Here is a 23,402-nt window from a genome sequence, read left to right as displayed (position 1 = left end):
TGAAGTAGGAAATTGAGCTATATGCTATTTACAATTTTTTCATGGCCTATACAAAGAAAATAGACACCAGATAGCCTATAAACTAAAAGTTCAGCAAGCTGCATATACAAAACTTGGACCTCAACATTCTACTATACACCACCATTATTGCACTGCATCAATAGGAACTCAATCTTGGACAGTCACTTCCATCTTTCGAGTCTGAGATTGAAACATATCAGCTATATCTGCTGACGTGCTACAATCCTCTGGTTTTCTGCCTGATACAGAGCGGATAAACCTTGGGAATCTGATTGAGATTCCACGAGATGGATGAACTAAACCAATCGCAGCTTGATGAACTGGCGAAATTGTGAAGTCTGTCACATCCAGTTGAGATCAAAAATCAGTGAAATGCATTACAATGCTGCAAGTTAAGAAGCATAAAAGGACTTCACATACCTGCACCTCTGATTTCCCAAACAAGTTCCGGGGAAAACCATATATTGGGCGTCTCAGCTGTCTGATAATAAGGTGGTCTTTTGGAGAGGATCTTTTCACCGGAAAAGAAATCTTTCATCTGTAAAAGCAAGCACCAGAGTTTTGCCAGTGATGAGAAATCTCAACCTGTTGAGTTGAGTTAGTTTAGATTGAATTATGAATTGGTGGACTTCTGTTATTTCTTTTATCTTAATTTACATTAGCAAGATAGGGCCCATCATTAACGGTTCTTAATGGCATTCCATGCAATTAATGGAAATTTACACCTATATACAGTCGTGGGGCTGGAGTTACCATCTCTTCAATCCCTCTTTCTTTCTTCCTTCCTGCTCGCTTCTTCCTTCGTCTTCTTCCATACATTTTGCATATGGCATGGTTGATCAAAAGTTCGACACCACCCAAAAGAAAGTGTAGGGTCTTTCTAAACCAGCAAAACAGGCTTGACTAAACACTCGCTGCTGGCCATCCTAAAGATCTGTGTCTCGAAGTTTAGAAAAAAAATTACCAATGTTACACAGGTTGCCTATGTTACAGGTAATTTCCACGTGGGTTGCTATCTCACCAAGAAATCTCAGAGTTTCTTATATTAGTTGATTTTTGAAAAGAAGTTCTGTTAGAAATTAAAACTACAGGAGCAAATATTTTTCAATACATGTTCCTAACAAGATATATGGCTGTGTCACACTGTCACGTCTTAAATTTAGGTTTCACTTGCTGGCTGGTCCATTTCAGCCATTACGATATCCACACCATAATCTGGTATGTGCAACATAGACTATCTACAACTTGCATGCAATTCAATAGTAATTTGTATTTACCTCTATATAGAAAGTATCTGAAAATCCGGACATGACACGACACACACTTTCAAATTCTTCAGTATCAGGGTTGTAGCATGCCATGAGGAAAGGACTGTACCTGAATCATGACAAGGCTTCTCAGAATCCCTCTGAAAGAAGAAGTCAGTTACCTGGAAGCAGGAAGAAAGAAAATGGTTCTCAGAAAAATACCATCCTGCTTTTCTCCCATTCCCGTGCCAAGCACCAATTGGAACTAAATCTAGAGAGTCATTCAAACCTTCCAAATAATCTCGTTTGACCTATCAGACAAGCGGGTATCTATCAGAGCTTAAGAAATTTCTGTCAAGAACACTAGTTCATGTTTAGAAATAAGCGAACTATCCAAACATCAAATTAGGTACCTTTAGCCATGTGTCAGTACGCTTAGATGCGGCATATCCAGCATCAACATCTAGAGATTTTACCATTATTCCTTCACATGAGGAGTTCAACGCATCTTCAAGAAATGAGTTTATCATAGTCAATGTGGCTTCAGCACTCGTACATGCTTCATCAGCCTCCACCTACACTATGCCAAAATGAGAGAAACTATTATGTAAATGAAAATGACAACGAAAACGAAAACGGAAAAATTAAAAAAAATAAAAAATCAAGTACGCAAGCAAGTGTAGGCAAAAGACTTACAGTTATTTCTTTTGCAAACTCGAAGTAACCCAACTTCTTTTCATAAAATAAATCCTTCAAATCTGTTATTATTTTTGAAACAAAGATTGGGACATTTGTAATATTTACAATGCATGATATAATCTTCGACAGTAAGAAGAGTACTTTCAGTGAAAACAGTAATCACAAAACAGATGGTCATAGATATAAAAAGTTAAAAACATACATTTTCGCCTTTGACGCAGAGAGAAACCCAAGAGCCTGTAAGCAAATCAATTTTAGAACACCTACTATCAGAATCTTAAGAAAGCATCAGTTCAGTTGCTGATATTTAATACCCATCTAATGCTTTTGAAATAACCAACACAAAGGGACAAAAAGATCTCTTAAAAGAGTCTCTTTCTCGCGAAAGCAAACTATTGATAAATGATAACATACAGAGACAATATACAAAATGAATTCAAGCTTCAAACTTATTGAAAAATCCTGCACCCACTTTTCCTGCCACTCAAGAACACGACACAAACGTCGCCTAAAAAGCATCTCCAGAGTTTCTTTCATCCCTTATTTATTATTATCTTTTATAAACAAAAATTTTATTAGAGAAAGGAAAAGAAAATTCGAGGAAAGATTGCCCCAGTACATAAAAGTGAATGACCTATATACCTTTCCTAGCTCCAGAATTGACTATATCTCATTAGCCTCAAATACAACATCAAGTTATAACACAGGACTTCTCTAATCCACAAGTAAGTTCCAAATATCATGTACGCCATGTGGTAACCTACAAAGCCCGTCTCCTTTTAGAAGCTCAACAATTTGAATTCCTGGAATCATTTCAACTACCAATCTTGCTCCAAGGTATATAAAAAGAGTCGTAAACCATTTTAGAGACCTAAAGGCCCTATCATGTTTGAATCTTCAATGCCCAAGGGGCCAGAGATATCCCACTCAGCAACTTAGAATCACTCATAACTTGGCGGAACCTGGATTTTATTTTATTTTTTGAATGGTAACAGAATGCATTAAAAGAAGACTGAGAAGGTCCCCCTTCAAGTACAAGGACAGAGATACAAACCAAGAAAACAGAGACAACCCCACCATTATACAATTAGGGCGGTAAAAAACCAAAAAGTTCTAAAACTTGCTTAGAAACTCCATCTTTTGCCAACTTATCAATTGGCGGAACCTGGATTCTCCAACAGATCCCCATCAGAGTTGAGCTTAAGAACATCAATCACAAATTATTCTCACCTAGCCCAGAATCTTTCCTTTCTGATATCATCTTTAATTACTTAACCCACTTAAATGTGCAAATCTTGCTCCGCACCCCTTGTCTCTTTTAAATCCAAGTTCGATAATAATCAAAATTGTAACTATTTCCCCAAACTTGGAAATAGGAACTGCATTGCTCTAAAAGTTTCTCTCCTTCCTAATTCCTCTAGTAATTTAACATGTGAGGCAACAAGGATCATTGATCATTCCTGAAAAAGTGAACAAAGCATCATGGAATAAATATATGATTTAAAAGGTTCTTTTGTCTTTTGCTTTAAATACATGGAAAAATTCAGTATGATCTTTAAACACCTAAGACATCCGTGAGAAGTCATCCACAAATGTAGCAAAATACTAAAACCCAATAAAAACTAGACACGCGACATGGACCCCAAATATAAGAATAGATTAATGAGAAAGGTGCAAAACTGCTTAACACAGGGATGAAAAAAAGACTGGTGATGCTTTCCATGTTAACACGACTCGTACTCAAGAGCATAAATAGGGCAAAGAGAAGGCAGTCAAGGAACCATTTGCTGCAATATTTCCAGTGATGGATGCACAAGACGAGAATGTCATTCTAAATGAGAAGCAGATGACAGCATAGCAATGGAGTGAAGAGGCCCATCCAGGTAGTACAATCAATTATGTTCATGTTCGCCACCAATCTTCTTCTCTGTCTATAAATTCTGGAAAACACAATGAGATGGGTAGAAGGTAACAGAACATTTTATTAAATTAGTTAATTGATTAAAAGAAAGCAAGTTAAATGGAAATTTTGGGACATATAAAATAGAGGAAAGAGAAAGGGAGATAGGAGAATAGGCCACTCCTTGCTCAGAAACCCTAGATTGAGACACAACGGCAAGTATAACATAAGTAATGGATTCTGAATTAGAGAAAAAAAAGAAAATACTAGACTCACCAATCACATGTGAGAAAGCCTTAGAATTAATGACCAGTTAAGAAGAGGGTTGGGAGACTAGAAAAGCAGTAACTGAGGGAGCAAGAGTGGCGGTATGCGCAATGAAAGAAGAAAGCTGTTGGAGAGGTTTCTCGTACTCTTCTCGTGAAAGGACAACCGTACTACTATCCCTAGATGTAGGATGTGTTGCACTCTCAGTGGATTCTGAGTCAACACCAACATGCACTGATGCTTAGTTAGCCCGCAACATTTATCTACAATATGATTTGTTTACCCACAATGAATAAATTTTCAAATACCTCTTTCTCTACCACAGCCTCCTCAATCTTTGCCCCTGCAAGGCTGCAACGACTAGAAGAGCCACACACCTACGGCCATTAGTAGATGCGAAAACTGAAGATTTCCTTGCCGTGATAGAATTCAATAAGGAAGATTAGTAAATCGCCCCAAAACGTTGCAGACGCGAGTACACATTTTGCATAAATGGAATGTTGTTACTGGTCAGAAGTTGTCCTTTTATTGATTGATAATCAGCACTCAACCCAAACAAAAATTTAGCTACCTGGAACTCTTCATGTTGCTTCCTAAGTAATTCCAAGTTTGTAGAAAGTGGCTGATATATGTTGAGCTCTTACCACATGCCATTAAGGGGATATTTGAGAACCATGAAAAAAAAAACAGGGAATATTTATTTATCTAGTGTCAGAGAGGCAGGAGAGAAAGCGAGATTTGAGGATGATGAGTGAGGAGAGCATAGGATGGGGCTGGAAACAGGGAAAATAAATAAATAAATAAACAAATATATATATATATATATATATATATATATATATATATATAGAGAGAGAGAGAGAGAGAGAGAGGAAAATGATTGTGAGCTTGAAGCTCATATAGCTTATATGAGCTTGAGGGCCCAAACACATGGGTCCCACATTTTTTGTGGTGATCCAAACCATTCATTTGCAAGGCCCCATCATAGATAGGGTGTGTACCAAAAATCAGCTCCATTGCTATATGAGCTTCAAGCTCACAATCATTTTCCTCATATATATATATATATGAGAAATTATATGATGCCCGACCGTGAAGTCCCGTCAAGGTGGTACGTCAGAGGTACCACCCTTGATATTTGATCCAACAGCAGCCTCTTAAAAAGTGGTCTGCTGTTGGATCAAATATCAAGGGTGGTACCGTTTTGACGGTACTTCACGGTCGAGCATCATATATATATATATACACTCCCTGTCTGTTTCCAGTCCCATCCAATGCTCTTTTCACTCTCCTCTCCTCTCTCTCTCTCTCTCTCTCTCTAGCCCTCTAGCCCTCTTGCCCTCTTGTACCCTTCTGTCACCTTGGCTAAACAAATATTCCCTGAAATTTTTTTCATGGTTGTCAGACATGCCCTAAGACTACTATAATACTCGCCCAAGGATGTGTTTCCTTGTTTCAACATAAGAATATCCTCATATAGTTGATAGATTTTGGAAATATTTTTATCATGAGAATATCGCTCTTCTAAAGCCTCCCACACAGCTTAAGCAGAGTTACGAAAAACAACTGTGGAGCTAATAGAGGGTTCCATACTATTGAACAGCCATATCATAATCAGATAGTTATCTTTCATCCATTCATCATAGTCCTTGGGATGTTAAAAAGTTTAGCACACCTTTGGAACCAATAAAATTCTTAAAATATTGAGCCCACACGAAATAATTTTGTCCATTCAATTTAACAGATGTGATTAGTTGGCCTACCAAGTCACCAGATGTGGAATCTTCAGTGGTATCCATACAGAATAACCAAGATGATCATATTACAGATGTCATTACACTCCTGAGAAGAAATAATAACGGATCTGATCACAAATGCTTCCAGTAGCAGCAGCACTCTCAAATCAAGGGTAGATCTGCTACGCACAACACAATGTTGATCAGATACATGTAGAGGGAATTCCAGATCTCAGAGACAGTACGATTTGATCACTCGATCAAAATACAGTCAAACCAGTAAATTAACCATGACCGGCGCATCTCATGAATACACCAGATCTGACTCACACGAACAGGACACGAATATCACAAGACAACCAGCAGTACGGAGGTTGTCCTTCAGAGAGAATTTGTATCTAATCCCACACACCACAAGTATAGCAGCAGACCATTGACGTCACGGCACAGTAGAAAAAACTTTGGGGTGTATATGATCAGATCTGAGTATGGATGAGAGAAAATAAAAAATAATCAGATCACGATGAATAATGACTGTAACCGGATCAAAATGGAGTTATTGGGTCTGGACAACATGTTTTAAAACTGTTCTTGAACCTGTAACAGTTCTAGAAGAGGTTTGGTTCAGAGAGAGAGAGAGAGGCTGTGTTATGGTTTGACATATATAATCAATAAAATCCAGATCGATGTGATGGGAATATTCTGTACTTTATTCACAACCTTTGATCTTATCATGGGTTTTGTCAATTGATTGATTAACAAGAACAGTTATCACTATCAAGGATCTTTCTTCCCCTCAAGAACAGACTATGATGAATATGCTTACTAAGTGTTTGAGTTAATACCTGTAACAACAAAATGTCAATTCGATAGATGACTTTACGTATGCATACAACTACCTAACTGATTCAGGTGAAAGAAGAATTCAAAAGTTTCACCTCGCTAGGCTATTTACCATGTGCAGGCTCATAACATATGCCGCGATATCAGAAATTTCATATAGCAGTAGCACAAAAAATATGCGTTGACCAACTACAAACAAAGCAAATTTCAATTTCTGGAAGCTTATCAAAGCAAATCAGTTCAACAAAAAGATAATGAACAATGAGAATCATCATAACCAGACCAAATAAGGTGCTGGATGAGATGCTTACTGATCTCCATTAACGAACATGATATCAAAGATGAACGCACAGATGTCAACCTGCACCATAAGAATATTGAATAAGATTATTAACAAGAATTTAAACAACTAGAGCAAAAATAACAGAAAAGGAAAACTGTACCTAAAGAGTACTTAAAATGTAAGGGACTGATAATCATGGTAATAGTGTAATACCTTTTTTTTATGGCAGGCAAAAGAATGTACTAATAAAGAGAAACAAGAAAGATAAAATTAAATTTACAGGTAAATGAAGGGATTTTTTTATTCAAAGTGTAGTTGAATGTTCACTTTTGCAAAAACAAAAAGGCTTGTGACACCTGTTGTCAACGTTTCTATACTAGACAAAGGCATTAAAGAAAAAAAAAGAAGGAAACTTGTGCTGAAAATCTCAGTCCATTTAGATATTTCCACGACTAGAAAATGACAACATAAAAGATTTTGAAGCACAAGTACAAACTTGATCTTCTTAACAAATGACATGGAAAACAGCAAACCCATCCATACACCCATTAAGATGAACAATATACAGATTTTAGAGCAAGGAAACCTGATTGAAAACCCAAAACCCCGTCAACATAGCAGCAATGTAAGTGCATCATGCACCACAATATCTAAAATAGTAGACAAGCATTACATAGGCACCAAAACAAGTTTTCCAGTTCACGCATAAATGAAGAAAGCTACAGTACAAGCAATAAATGATATTCTTACATTCAACAACGGCACCATAAATGATAGGTTATAGTTCATTAGAGATTTCAGTAAGTATTTGATACAGTTCACCAATGTTGACTAGGAGGTTAACCTAATTAGAGAAAATCCATATAAGGCACCTGTGTTGCGAAGAAAACTAATATAATAGAGCATTGTGAAACAGATGATCGCAGTGTCAAGATAAAAAAAATGCCTGGCTCAAGTAAATATTGGAAGACCTTTAGTGGCTTCCTCTTTAGCAATTATCTATGTTGACAATGTGCAATTCAACATCTTCAATTGGGTATTACCATAGGAAATCAAATCATATTGAAATGGATAATTAATTAAGTAAAAGAAAAGGTTGACGAATGTGGGATAAACCTCAACAGGTGATAACATTATCACTGAAGGCAATAAATTTTCAATGCAATGATCGTAGTCTCGACTTGAAGGTGAGATAGAGAGATAAAGTCCATTCTTTAATCCATTTGTATACTATTTTATGCAGTAGGTTCATGATAAAATAATCATCTGTATACTATTTTATGCAGTAGGTTCGTGATAAAATAATCATTTGTAGTACAAACCTTAAGCCCACGTAATGAATACTGATGTTAGCAACAGTATCTAGTATCAAAATGTGAGAAACCAAAGGTGCATCCAAAAGCAAAATGTATCTTACCAAATAAATAAGCAATCTTTAGTGGATTGGCTGTGATTTTGTTAAATTAATAATACCAAATTATTGAATTAATTATTGAAATGGTGTTGTTTAAAGTTACATTGGCTTTCAATTTATATCAATTGAATCTTCAAAATTGGAGTGCTAGACCAAAAAACAAAATTTAAAATGTTCAAAGAAAAACAGTGATATATTATACCTTTATCCTATCCATTGAAATCGAGGAATCTTTACCCCCTCTCTCTCGGGAAGAAAGCTCTTGGAAGGACATCAGCTTGCTTCCATTCTTTCTATCGACTGCAACTACCTGGAAAAAATAGATGGGCGCTTACACAAACCATGAATGTGGGGATAGAAACTAGCAACACAAAAGGTGGTTGACTTAGAAATAACAAGAATAAACTCCAATGCAGTAATAACAAATCAATTTATTCTCTAAAAAACTAACACATTTCCAAAAAATATCTGTTACCTCTGCATCCAATATGAAAGTCATTGCAGCGGGCTTACAAAATTCTTTAATTATATTAACCAAATCTGGGAATCTAGATGTTGTTTCTTCCCCACTTCGTGAAAAGACTTGTATAGATCCATCTATTAATTTATGAATTTGAGCACGTTGACCATCATACCTGCAATGAAGTAAAAGAGAATTAGTTTGGCAGCTCACACACTTGACACTTGTTTTTAACAATATATGCTACATGATTGAAATAAGAGATTTGTTCTCCTCCCCTTGTTAAAATAACACAATTACTTGAATCATTGAGAACAAGAATAAATTAATTATCAACTCAAAGGAGATTATAATTCCTCAAGCAACAACAGGTAAGATAATGAGTAGCTCAATCAAAAGACACAAGCTAAGTTCACAAATAACCAAATCTTTTCTCATCATTTTTTAGACCTGACAATGTTTGTAACCTTGACAAAAAATCAGAGCACTCTAAATCTGCTTAAAATGCACCTCAGTCGATTGGACTAAAAGTTAAATGTATAATAGATTCCTTTTGTTTGTTCCACTGACGAGCTTAAAATTACAGGCTAACAGCGAAATTTGTAGTTCACAACAAAAACAGATCAGCTCCAATGCACATGTATTAAGCACTGAGAAAATAAATGTTTAAGATTTGCTCAAGGTGACAAGCATATTCAATGGAATACCAACAAGAGATTCTTTACTTAATAAGTACATTGCAAATGTCTGACCCACAATAAGCCTGCAGTCCCAAGCTTCCAGTACTAATTTTTATAAACGGACAAAAGTACCCCTTGGTACTTAACACACCATAATACATTATACTTTGACATGATGCATTGATAAAAAAAATGAACATAATCATCTCAATGTTTCTTCCCTCATTTTGCAGCATACATATCAATGATGCCCAGCTTCTGAAGTCTCTCAACTAATTGTCTCAGTGATAATATCTGCAAGTTGATTTTCAGATCTGAAAATGGCACAATGATCATATTGGTAACTAACTTTTCTCGAACAAAGTAATAGTCAACTTCTATGTGCTTGGTCATCTCATGAAACACGAGATTGGATGTAATGTGACTGCTGCTTGGTTGTCACAATGTTATCTCATAAGAGTGTTGATTTCTAACCAAATTCTTTAAGAAGAGTTCACAAATTATAAGGCATCACATTTGCACAGCACTAAGGCTTCATAAGAGTCCATTATTTTTGCGCATTTTCTATTAAATTTCAATTAGCGATATCATTGAAGCCTGATTAATATCTTCTGCTTGCTCTTCTTCTCTCTCCCCCACATATTCTTTCCCACTAGACAACCAACAGAGACAAATAGCACGTCAGTGCCACCAACCTGTACCTCATTTTTTCCTTTGAGCCGAATGAGTTGGCTTGATTCCATATCGGGCATGCTAACTTGGGAAGCATCATGATTTGTGCCCTTCCTTTTCCCACACAATCAAGGAATTGGCTACGGCCCTCTTTCCGCCGAAAACAATATATTTGATTTGTAACAGTGATACTTCAAAGTTGAAAGTTGAAACACACTGATCAAGGTGGGTTGACCGTTTCAATCAACATCACTATTGTTTTTTGTTTTTTTTTATTGGCTCAACATCACTATTGTTAGATGATAAAAAAAATTGTCTGTGGCAGTAGAACTAAAGTGAACGTAATCCTCTATCCCATATTTATCTGAATAATGCTAGTACTTTATTTGTTTTGGGTGAAACCATTCACGTAACCAAGTTTTCAATGTAATAGAGAACGACTATAAAAGAAATTCCACAACTCGTCATAGCCATCACAGTTGTTTGTACGCAAACACACCAATCCAATTACCTCATTTATATGTCTAGTAACTAAATAACATTTCTTTAAAAAACATTTTATGATCTTGAAAGAACATACTTTCATATATTTAATACTCATTCATTTCGTTCAATCAGCTTTAGAATTTTCATTGGGATTATCCAAGTCTCAATCATGAATTTTATTCTATGCTATCTAAGACAATTTTGACTTTGTCAGTTGAGGTTTAAGAATATATGCAACCCATCACTCATTCTAGCTGTGTAATTAACAATAATTCATCCTCATTAAAAGGTATATCAATTTTCAAACCAAATTGTGACTTCAAACAAATCGAATGCAAAGAAACAGAAGGAGAAGAAGAAGAAGAAGACCGATTAAAAAAATATCAAACTTACTTATATTCACATGTAAAAGCTCTACCTTGAAACAACTTCAGTGCTTGGTTTACCCCATTGGTAATTCTGCAACGAGGAACGAACAAAACTCAACGTTATGACCTCAAATCAAAACACGATTTGCGGAAGTGCAAACAAGAAGATAGCTACAAACATAAATAATCATTACCTAGCAAGCATGGGCTTAATAGGTATGCCTGGCTTCATTGATAAGGTTGTAGAAGAAAAGTTAATGCCTTTGCTCAAGAGGGAAGGGACAAGCAGATCCTGTTTATATGTACCAATAAGATGCATGAAAGAACAATATGAAAAATATATGCGTGGAATAGTATGCAGGTTAAATCTTATAAAATATAATACAAAAAGTCCATTACTCCAAGTATGTCAAGTGATTAAAATGTTATTTTATGTGTTCGAAATTGTACAGCTGTACATTAACCATTCTTTATTCATGAGATATCATCATTCACTCCGTGCAATTTTTGGGCAACGGTATCTCATGAATGTTTGATGAAAAGTTTGGTCCTCCTGATTAATCTTTTTTCTTTTCAAAATTTCATGGTATCAAACCAAGGTTGATCACAAGAATTTGCCACTAAAGTTTGGGCACATCAATTATGAAATCTCCTAAATCAAATTATTCACTCCATCATTTACCTTCCCAAACATAGATTCCACAATTTTGATCTGTCAATGTTCTCACGAGTGGGAATTTACTTGAGTAGTGTGTCTATTAATCTGTGTCCCTATTCAGTTCTCCATATAAAACATTAGAGAGAGTCTGCGCCCAGAGGGAGAGTCTGGCGATTTTTTATTTTCTTCCCCTTGATGTCCTAACCATTGTATTTTATTTTTTTCTGTGTTCTTGCATTGCTCTGACCTCCTTGGTTAGTGACCCCCTTTTATTCCCATTATTAATATATTCATTTTTATTTTTATTTTAAAACATCACATAAGAAGAACAATCATCCACAATAGTTTAACAACAATAAAAACCTAGTGACATGCATTGTCGCGCATGTTTGATACGTCAGTGCATACCATATTTCACATGTAATTCTTATAAATACTTATACCTAACACATACAGCACATTTCAAATGCAATTCATATAAATATAATTATGAAATACATACTGATATGGTATACCACTGATACACTTAGTTTTTGTTTCGGTATGCTCGGTTTTTGCATGCACTATGGTAGGAATGGAAACGAAAACATGTTGGTTATTTCCTGTCTATTTCGGTGGAAAATTAAACGAGTAGAAAACTATAGCAGATCTCCCTATGACATTCCCAATATTTCTATCCAGGAAATAACTGAAATATGTAAGTAGCACAATAATATTAAGACCCAATCCCTTATGCATCCCTTACACAGAACAAAATTTCAGCAGGAATAGACGAGAAAATAACATTGAGCGTATTTCAGCGAGATTATTCTCAGATTCACCCTTAAAAGATATAGAAAAAACTTAGAAAGCGTACCAAATTGGGAAGCACATTATAAGCCTCAACAACTGCTCCAGAAATGCGCTATCAATTAACAGAAAAGGACTGCTCAGAAATGAGAATTGAGAAAAGCAAGCATTTCAAGTTAGATAGACCAATTTCAACAGGTAGAATTAGAAAAAATTATCAAGCTCTTTTCATAAAATATATGGGGTATTTCTTATTAGGATTAACTAAAAGCGTAATCTATATACTATATAGCAGAAGAGAAAAGAAGAGAATTTTTGGAATTTTTTGAAAATTCTATGAGAATTACATATCACTTTGTTTGACTTTTTTTAACAAATGCACCCATTCAACTCACATATTTTCAATCCTACCCTCTCCTTTATGCTTTCTAACAAAGGCACCCATTAAAGCCACATAATTTCAATCTTACCCCCCTGCTTTATGGTTTTTTAATAAAAAATCTATAGGATGATCTTAACCATCCGATTTAAGAGGAAGTATGAAAACCTCTATAGATTGGAGGCACACACACACACACACACACACACACACACACACACTAATAAAAAAATCCACGCAATGCACGGGCCGACAAAGAACTGTACGGACCAAATCATAGGTTGATCCAAACCGTTCATGTGATGGAACACAACATAAATAGGTTGTGCCCGTAAAACCATTTCCATAGGCTGATCCTAGCCCTCCAATCTATAGAGGTCTCCATAATTGTTGTTGCTCTTAAGGTGCCCGGAATTCGTCAATATTTTTAAAGGTGTCCTGAATCCGTAGTATTATGTAATATGTTCACAAAAATCCGTAGTATTATGTAACATGTGCACCCAATCCGTAATTTTGCAAAGAAAAAACGCCACCATGTTGACTTTGCGGACAAAATGTATAATAAAAAATTCATAAAGAAGGGTAAAATAGGTATTGTGAAGGGGGTAGGATTGAAAATATGGGGCTCTAATGGGGGCCTTTGTTAACAAAAGCAAAAAAAAGTGATGTGTCTATTAGAATTTTGGAAGAAATTCAAATAAATGTTTTATTTTCTCTTCTGCTAATATATATATATATATATATATATATATATATATATATATATATATATGGGTGATGATATTTTCACCCCCCCCCCCTGCAGTACTTGCACACACCCCTTGTAACGTGATTCGACACAAAGTTGCCCACTTTTCACGTCAAATCAGGTTATAAGGGGGGTGTGCACGTAATGCAGGGGGGGTGAAAATATCATCTCCTTTTATATATATATATATATATATATATATATATATATATATATATATATATATATAGAGAGAGAGAGAGAGAGGAAAAGGATTGTACGCTCGAGCGTACCAAGCTTATGGTACGCTGGAGTGCCCAATCACATGGGTCCCACATTTTTTGTGGTGATCCAAAGCATTCATTTGCAAGGCCCTATCTTAGATAGGGTGTGTACCAAAAATCAGCTCCATTGAATCATCCTAACCCCTCCAAAAGTGAAGGGCAAAAATGGGCAGATTTGTGGACACACAGTGTCTATCCATTTTGACCTCCACAAATGGATGGGTTAGGATGATCCTATGGAGCTGATTTTTGGTACACACCCCATCTATGTAAGGGCCTTTCAAATGAATGCTTTGGATCATCCTAACAAAGTGGGCCCACATGTGATTGGGCACTCGAGCGTACCATAAGCTTGGTACGCTCGAGCGTACAATCCTTTTCCTCATATATATATATATATATATATATATATATATATATATATATATATATATATATATATATATATATATGTATGTTGAATAATGTATTAGGTTAGTTTAGACATTACTTGTATTAGTTAGGGGTATAGTAGTCATTATATGTTGTTGCCCTAGTTTGGGCCTATATATACATCATATTCATGAGGAGCTCCCTAGTAGAGACTCTCCATCCTTCACTCCTCTTCTTCTTCCTCTCTTCTAACCCTAATCTCATTTCTAACAATATATATATATATATATATATATATATATATATATATATAGAATAATAAGATATATTCGATTTCCTATAGAATAATAAGATATATTCAATTTCCTATGCCTTCAGTTAGGCAGGCAAGGTGCTTTTGCACATGGAAGAAGCCACCATGTCGCAGAAAAGGTCATGTAGTTTTAGGCAAGGTTTTAAATTTCGGTTTTGATACCGGTTTCAGACCCCCCGGAAATCGAAATTTCGACCGAAATCCGGTGAAACAAAGAAATTAGTATTTTATTTGATATAAAATTTCTGCCAAAATTTCGGTAATTTTGGTCGAAATTTCGGTAAAATATTTATAAAAAAAAAATGGTTTTTTTGGTTTAATTTCGGAAAAAATGAAGTTTCGACCGAAATTCCGAAATTTCGGCCGAAATAAAATACCGTTTCGGGTAAGTGTGATTTCGGTGTCGGTCTCCACTGAAATCCGAAATTTCGGATTTCGGTCGAAATTTAAAACCATGGTTTTAGGTGCTACATGCAAAAGCACTCTGCAAAAATTGCAAGGTGCAAATGCAGCTAGATGTACAAGTACAACTAATGATAAACGGAGGAAGAGAGGATTTCACAGGTATATGAGAATATTGTCCATATTTTTAAAGAAAACACCCTTATATTTTTGTTGTGAAGATTCATAAAAGCATGGGTACTTTGGGAATTTGACATTTTACTTCTTTTCTCAACTTTCTTGTTCTACCTTCTGTTCTTTCCCCCACCATTTCTACGGGGAACTGTGAATGTAAAATTCTAGCACGCAGAAGCTGTTGCAGCTCTGCCATCATCAACTTTGGCACCACCGACATGCCATCAACTCATACCCATTGCCCCCACAAATCCTTGCTACCATAGTATCACAATCATTACTATCTACAGACAACAATACCTTCAGTTTTTCAAAAAGTCGTTGATCCCTACCATCCCCTCATCATCCGATGCCACCACACCTTGGAACCAGGGAAACGAATATCACCGCGTCGCCACACAATAAAACATGGAATGGACAAACACCAAGGCCGTGTTTGGCAACCATGAATTTTTTTTCATGATAAATTTAGTTTCTCAAGCGGTGAGATAGGGGTACAGCGGGTGGTAAAAAGAGAGATTTGAGAGATCACGAATGAAAGGAGGGTGAGAAGTGCCTAAAAACAAGGAAAAATCAATCATATTTTGAGTGAAGTTTATTGTTTCCTTGTTTTTCAGGCTTTTCTCACTCTCTCCTCATTTGTGCCCTCTCAAATCTCTCCTCCCCTCCCACCTGTCCTACCCCTCTCTCACAATCAAAATTTATCATGAAAATAAATGCATGGTTGCCAAACATGGCCTAAATGATTCAAAACTTAAGAATCAGTTGGAAGCAGTTTTTCAGGGAAACAGGAAGTTTATTGAGAGTCAAAAGCTCCTATATAAGAGGGGGTTTTCCCGGAAACCAAATCCATTGGATCCTGATATTGCTATTGATGGGGAAATCGGCAGGAAAAAAGGAAAAACATACAGAGAGACAACACCAAACTGGTTTCATTCTTTTCTTCTTGCAGTCCTAAAAGCTTAGAATGCTGGCAGAGGTTTTCTCATCGGATGATTTTGGGTTTTAAATAAGAATTTTTTCCTAATCCTCTTGCACCAATGAGACAGGGAAACAGGAACTGGTGGCAATAGTCATGAAAGGGAGGAGCATACAAAGAGAACGATAGAGGTAGCATAGATGACAGTAAATACTAAATACAAGAAGGAAGAAGCAGCCCAAAAGAAAATACAAAAGTAAAAGAAAAATAGAAAGACCAAAATGTCCATGTGGTATAATTTTAAAAGCAAAGAGAAAAATAGGGAGACCAAAATGCCCAAGTGGTAGCATTTTAAAGCAAAATTATAAGGGCTAATTGTGTCAAAAAGAAAGGAGAAAATTCCCCTTCCTTCCCTCCAAAGAGAAAAATAGAAAGACCAAACACACACTCACACCCTTAAAAAAGGTATAAGAAAATTGAATATACAAAATGACATGGTAAATACTTCAATTTATGAATGCCAATACCAATTTACATGCACACATTGCAAAAATAGCTAGTATTTTGCTAGAGTTTGTATTTTGCTATTCATGTTCAACTAATGCATACTGATTCTCTGGACCTTCTCTGGATCCCTAGGGATTACAGATTCTAATGAAGTTGAGGTGAGGGCGGTCCTCCAGGGCATTAAGTTGAAAGAGCAGTCTGAAATCTGAATTGCCAAGGGTGATAGTGGAGGGAGACTCCCTCAATGTGATTAGATGGCTAAAAGGTAGCTGTTCTTATCCTTGGAGATTTGAGCGTTGGATCGATGAGATTATGGACCGAGTAGGGGAATCTGGTGTATCTTTCCATCATGTGAAAAGATCGGCAAATTCGGAAGCAGATAGATTGGCCAGGGAAGGAGTAGCTAGAAGGGGAGTTAGAACTATTAGACTTTCTCCCCCCATGACTGGAGGTGTTTGATTTTCTTTGGATTTTGATTTTCTTTTTCTTTCTCCTGCCTTTTTCTTCATCTGACCTCCTCGATCGGTGTTGTACATTCCTTCATGAATCATTGTCATTAAAAAAAAAATGCATACAATTGCTTAGAAACCTAATTAGAGTGCTTCAATCAGCTAAATCAGTCAGTAAAATGCAGAATGGTGCAGAATCAGTAGTGTGTTATCTTGACATTAAATTAAGGGAAGTAATTTGATTTATAAAGCAACATGGATCAAACCTGAAGCTGCAATTTTAAGGTTTCAAGGGCTCCTCCATGAAGCAAATGAGGAGATGAGTTTAATAACACAGCCTGTGCCAATGCTGGGAGAACAGTTCTCATCATGGCTCCAATGCGCAAATTACGAACCTACATATCAAATAAAATAAATAACTATGTAATAATAATAGTAACTGTGACTGATAACAGTAACCGCGACTGATGACTCACAAGTCATGACCTTCCCCATGTCTTAAAAACAGATGGAAAATAAAAACACCAACAGGGTAACTTGTTAGAGCCAAAACATCATTTTTATCTTATGAAGGTAGAATGTGATCAAACGGTATTAGACCATAACACCATTCTCGCGAATCCTGACAGTGAAGCACCCCTTTATTTAATGTAGCAACCATCCTGTAGAAAGTCTAACCTATGGGATGGTTATTAACTCAATGAGAGATATTATCCCTATGTGATGGCTATCCACTAAAGAAATATAATCCCGACTGATACATGATATTATAAATAAGTAAAGGATGATGCAGAAGAAGAATTTGTGGACAACAAAAAAATGAATTTTGGCCCCGATGGTGAGAAAGCAATCCTTATTATAGTGACAATAACGATCCTACCAGCATGAATCGCTATGAAATTGGACACCATTGATGGTCTTCCCATTCGCTGTCATCTACCACCAAACTATTTTTCATGATGCCATATTGAGATTGTAAGTTTGTCCATGTCACAAGCGTGAAGATGTTAATGATGCCCAACTCACTACACCTGGTAACTCAATGACTCCACGGGCATAAGTATTATTAGGATTTTTGTCATTAATATGTAATTTAATACCTATCAGTGATTCAGTATCATAGTAAGCAAAATGGATAATGGCAAAAATGTTGAGCCCAAAAAACGGGTTTATAACATCTATGGCTTGAAAAAAACATATCAAAAACAATCAGAAAAAAAAAATGAGAAATGCAAAAAATGGAGGGTCAAAACGACAGGTATAAAAGGTATCATTTCAAGAAAATGCTACAAAAAACGTGCATACATGTATCAAAAATTCTAAATCCAATCAAGAAATATCATCAAGTTCGAATATCTAAAAAAATAACCCATAATTCATTCATTCTCATCTTATTTAACCAGCACAAATTATTTATAATGCATTCAAGTGAGGTGGTCCTTTCGCTTCTTAGATTGGAGGGTGGAGGACCAGAGGATAGGGAGATAGGGTGGGACGAGCTATCAAAGAAACAAAGAAGAACGGTGGAAGGAAAGGAGGGAGATGATAGAAAGGGAAAAAAAGTTCTCGCATATATGCTTCAGAAAGGAAGAAAGAGATTCAATTGTAACGGAAATTGGCAAAACGTGGAACCAATAAAAAAAGGGAAACCAATTAAAGAGTTGAAAACGGAAAAGTTTTTTTTCAAAAGTCATTTTGAAAATAACAATAAACAGGGTTTCAATAGATACCCTCTATGAAGCATCATATTTTGAAAGGTCGGTCGCTGGTACCTTGGAAGAAAAAAGGGAAAGTTTTTTGAGATGTATCTCTCCTAGCCACCTTGTGGGTTCTTTGGAAAGAAAGGAATGCCAGAGTTTTTTAGGGAGTAGCCAAGTCGCCATCTTTCTTGTTCTTCAAAATTATAGCCTTGACTATAGCTTGGGTTAAATCCCTCCCGTTATTTCGATTCATTTCGTCATTTGATTTATGGGAGGGTTGGAAGGGCAACAGTGTCAAGCGTCGGCCCTCTATTGTGCAAGTGAGGCACCCCCCGTCTGATGGGATGTTGAAATTAAATTTTGACTTTTTTGGCTTAGAGGTTCCTTGGGCCCTCCTTGGAGATTTACTCAGTTCATTGATGAGATCCATGATAAAACTGCGGGTTCATCAATCATATTCTTGCACGTCAAAAGATCGGCTAATTGTATTGCAGATCGTTTGGCTAAGGAAGGAGTAGAAAAGCAGGGATTAGAGATGTTTGATTTCCTGCCTTCCTGATTAAGGGCACATTGTTTCTTTTATTCCGTTCCTTTTCTTGGTTTTTGAAAAGATTGTACTCTTCGGGCTGATTCCCTCAGTCGGCCCTTCCGTTTTTAATGAAATTTGCTACTATTAAAAAAAAACATCATATTTTGAGTTTTTTAAATAAAAGGAAGCCACTTTGCAAAGAGACGCTGTTTAAAACATGAAATCACAATTGTCACGCCCCAAACCCATGGGGCATGACAACAATAAAATGCTAACTTTTGCTAACTTGGGTCAGGATACAATTGAAAACCATTATTCTATGAAACCATGACGTTTTGTACAATTTTGCTAACTAACAACCTTTTCAAAAAGACTTTCACTATGACTTCAAATATTGCATTGCATGCTTATTTCTGAAGATCATAAATCTGTTAGCTTTTCTCAGACCATGTGTGCCATAAACCAATGCCAAGTCCTCTAGAAAGCAAGCTCCAATAGTGGCTCAGTCACAAGCCAAATCACTTTTTTTAGTTTGTGCAAGAATCTATACAGATAACTAAACATCAAATCAAAGGAATTTAAAGTATCTTACCAAAGTTCGAACTAGGAACTTCATTTCCTTCTCTCTACAAGAACGCATAAGATTTACAACAAGATTCTTCTTACGAACAGTAGTTCCACTTCCTGCTTCAACACTGACAAGCCTCAAGGTGAGATAAACCAGCAGCAAATCAATGAACTAGCTTAAAAATAAAACCAGCGCATTAATAAAGCCATTAACAAAAATATATTCTAGCATAGTAGATTATAAACCTTAGCATGGAACATTAATATTAAATAAGCACTAAGCCAGTGAATAAGATCATAAAGAAATTGAAGTAACAAAAGAAGGATAAGATGTTGAAACAAGAAATCAAAGAATATCAACCATGGCGCTGCCAACAATACAACTTACTTTCATGATCGGTTAAATGGCCCACATTATTTCAAGGAAATTCCCCAATCTTCAAGAGCATGTATCTGCTTTGGAGGCCAAGAAATTATAATACTAGAATTCCCCTTCACCAAAAAGCTACCTCATGACTGCTGTTAGAGATCCATAAACCTTGTAAAAACACTTCGACTTGTTAAATACCTAAAAGCTTGTATCATTTAAAAAATATTTACAAGCTTGAATGGCAAGCTTGGCTGGTTTGACTAAAGGTGATCCTCTTGTCAACCAGTGATTTCCTACCATGAGTCCATGACCTTTGCACAACAACATAATAACTCGAGTTAGAAGTTACGTCCAGTGTAAAGACCCCGCCCCACACGGGCATAGAAAGTTAATAACCTTAATTAAATCTAGACCGTAGATCCCTAGACCAAAAATCACAGTGTATTTTCGTTTTTTTTAATATAACCAATTTTTGGGGCCTTGTCCGTTCGACATGATTTTGGTCCCGATAGATGGGTATTTCGAATACCTATCCAACGGACCCAAGATTTAGCGATTCGGACGTGATTTGAGTAAGTTATGACATTTTTCTATTAGGATTAGGCATAGTTACGAGTTTTGTCTTATTAGGCAATTTTTTAGGAGTGCCAATATTAAAATTTAGTATTTTTATTTTTAATTAAGTTAAGCAATAAGATAAAAAGTAAAGAGACCTAGAGAGACTAGGTAACTTACTAACTATTAGTAGTTGATTAGGAAACAACTCTAAACAAAAAGAGAAGCTAGGATTTATAAAAGACCCTTCATGTGGTTCTCCCCTCTCACGCACACCCAAACCGTAGAGAGAGAGAGAGTGAGAAAAGAGGGAAAGAGAAAAAAGAGAAGAAGAGATCCTTGAGGGCTTTTCAAACACTTTGATCCATGTAAGTTTTTGTGATTTTAATGATCTAGGGTTTGTTTTCTTTTAAAGATTAAAACCTAATGAGAAAGGATCTTAAAGATTGTTAGAGATAAATGAAACCTTAATCCCTTTCTTTCGAATAAACCATAGAAATAACTATATTCTTTCGACTCTAAATCTAGAATACGATATATGTTACGAACGTAATTTTTCCTTTCGAATTGAAATTCCTAGATGATCTTTATAATAAAGAGGATGGTTTTCTTTTAGATAATTTATTGAGTGATGTGTAATACGGATAATATCATTTTTTTTTTTAAACCAGCCCATGTGTGTGGAAATCTAAAAGCCCTAAGTGGCTGACTTTTTGCATGTTTATACTAGTATCAATTTTATACCTTATAAAAAAAATCAGATTTATATGTTTATGATAAGTACTATCAAAGACCTTAATTTTTTTCAAGAAATTCCTCACGTATGCTTACTATATATAAATATATACATATATATATATATATATATATATATATATATATATATATATATATATTCTTAGATAAACAACCATATGTGTAAAACTTATGGGAAATATCAGCTGTTTTGATAAAATATCCCACATGTGTAACTTTTTTCCAATGCTTTAAGTATGTGGTTTAAAAAAAACAGCCCTCACGGGTAAACATTGTAAAAATCAGCCCTCAAAGAAAATAATTAAAGAGTAATTGATGGATTTTTTTTTTTTAGGAAACAGTCCCTAAACTATTGATATCACCCAAAGGTAATTATAAACAAAGATAATTAAGAATAATAAAAGGATATGGTCTCACATAAGCCTTAGGTGTGTGTGTCACTTGGAAATATGGATTGAGGAAACTTAGAATTTGGTATATCATTGTGTTTCAGATTCGGTAGCAATCCCTACTCAGACATAGAGGATTTCTTACTCTTTCACATCACAAATAACTAAGGTAGGTGGCGGTAACCTAAACTTGTACTCTTGAGCAATGATTAATTTATATGCATGCAATGAAATTCTTAGTAAACATAGAATTGTTCATAATAATGATGTAGTTAAGATGATTGTTCCTTATTAATATGCATCGTGCTCTCATGTTTTATTATACTAGTAGCATGCAAATGTTGAAAAATGATGCTATGCCAGTAGCTTGCAAAAGATGAAATTGTATGATTCCTTGTTAAAGGAAAAAGGAAAATGTGGAAAGCAATAAAATTGCTAAAAATGTCTTTAAGATATTGGAAAGAAGAAAAAAAAAAGGATATGGATGATCTGCCAGTAAAACTAATAAGAGACAAAGACATTGGGAAAATAATTTGGTGGATTGGGCGGAGGTATGAGTCGTCCAGGAATAATGAAATTCCGAGCCCGGCCTTGGGTTTTAGCGCACCCCTTTAGCGGTAAATGCATCATCTTAGACCATGATGTCAGAAGGCGGAGTGGCTATTAAGCACGTCATAAAAAGTACCTCATGCCCACTACCTGTAGACGAGGGTAGTGGAATATATTGGGGGCGGGACAACAAGCTAAGGGAGCTTGATTGTCTTGGGTGAGTCGTCTCATGCATTAATAATGATAATAACAAAAATATAAATTTCTCACTTGTAAAACGTTGCTAGAATAGTAGTTTTAAATTGATTTATGCCATAGCATGTCCCCTATTACCATTCATGATTTTTTTAGAAATAAATTATGTTACATGTTCTCCCATAGAATTAAGTTGTATGCCTTTAAATTCAAGAGTTGTTTAATTGTATTTGTTTAGGTACCGAATGAATCTACATAGTTCTTTGAACTAACACCAAAAATCCCCACAGGTTTTGCTAGATGACATTGAGACAAATGCTAATGAAGAAATCTAGAATAAAAAGAGGTGTGCAAGAGCGAGGATAGAGTAATTGGTGTAGCCGTTTGGCCTTGGTGGCTATCCGTCTTATTCTTAGTTTGTTTCTGTCTTTGGTAATTATGTCAAATACTCTTTAGTAAGCTTTTAAATAAGTTTTCAAATTTGTAAAAAAAAAAAAAAAATTGTTGTCTTTTGTTAACGGTCCGGGTTTAGAGTTCTCTGAAAATCCGGGTCGTTACATCCGGAGGCGGAAGCGGGGGCAGGATCGGAAACAATCAGGAGGACTAGTCACTAGTCACTTCTCAGCGGTACAGGATTTGGAGCGGTATAGAGTGCATCCTGCTTCTAAGAATTTGATACAATAGTTATCACATGTAACTATCTCTGAAAATCAGCTTGCTAACAAAACAATATAATCAAGAAA

The 23,402-nt window shown here is 35.7% G+C and overlaps 1 protein-coding gene across 6 annotated transcripts in view; it reads right to left on the bottom strand.

Annotated features, from left to right (window-relative positions):
* Positions 1 to 49: 49 nt before the first annotated feature.
* The window catches only part of LOC143884348 (DNA ligase 6-like), a 29,657-nt gene continuing 6,304 nt past the window's right edge, over positions 50 to 23,402 (bottom strand). For 2 of the 6 annotated variants that reach the window (XM_077387859.1, XM_077387860.1), the window contains 15 exons: positions 19,871 to 19,973; positions 17,316 to 17,444; positions 12,591 to 12,638; positions 11,271 to 11,368; positions 11,102 to 11,167; positions 8,886 to 9,045; positions 8,613 to 8,720; positions 7,025 to 7,074; positions 2,170 to 2,204; positions 1,965 to 2,026; positions 1,682 to 1,843; positions 1,491 to 1,579; positions 1,299 to 1,398; positions 442 to 559; positions 50 to 359 (listed from right to left, as the gene is read on the bottom strand). In XM_077387859.1, coding sequence (XP_077243974.1) covers positions 169 to 359; positions 442 to 559; positions 1,299 to 1,398; positions 1,491 to 1,579; positions 1,682 to 1,843; positions 1,965 to 2,026; positions 2,170 to 2,204; positions 7,025 to 7,074; positions 8,613 to 8,720; positions 8,886 to 9,045; positions 11,102 to 11,167; positions 11,271 to 11,368; positions 12,591 to 12,638; positions 17,316 to 17,444; positions 19,871 to 19,973 — 1,519 coding nt within the window. In that variant the 3' untranslated portion in view covers positions 50 to 168. The other 4 variants (XR_013252820.1, XR_013252822.1, XR_013252821.1 and 1 more) reach the window with 4 other exon arrangements.

This window comes from Tasmannia lanceolata, unplaced genomic scaffold (assembly GCF_043159265.1).
Source record: "Tasmannia lanceolata isolate RefF3 unplaced genomic scaffold, GAP_Taslan_0.1 ptg000008l, whole genome shotgun sequence".
Classification (NCBI taxonomy): domain Eukaryota; kingdom Viridiplantae; phylum Streptophyta; class Magnoliopsida; order Canellales; family Winteraceae; genus Tasmannia; species Tasmannia lanceolata.
This window is presented reverse-complemented; position numbering and strand designations above follow the sequence as displayed.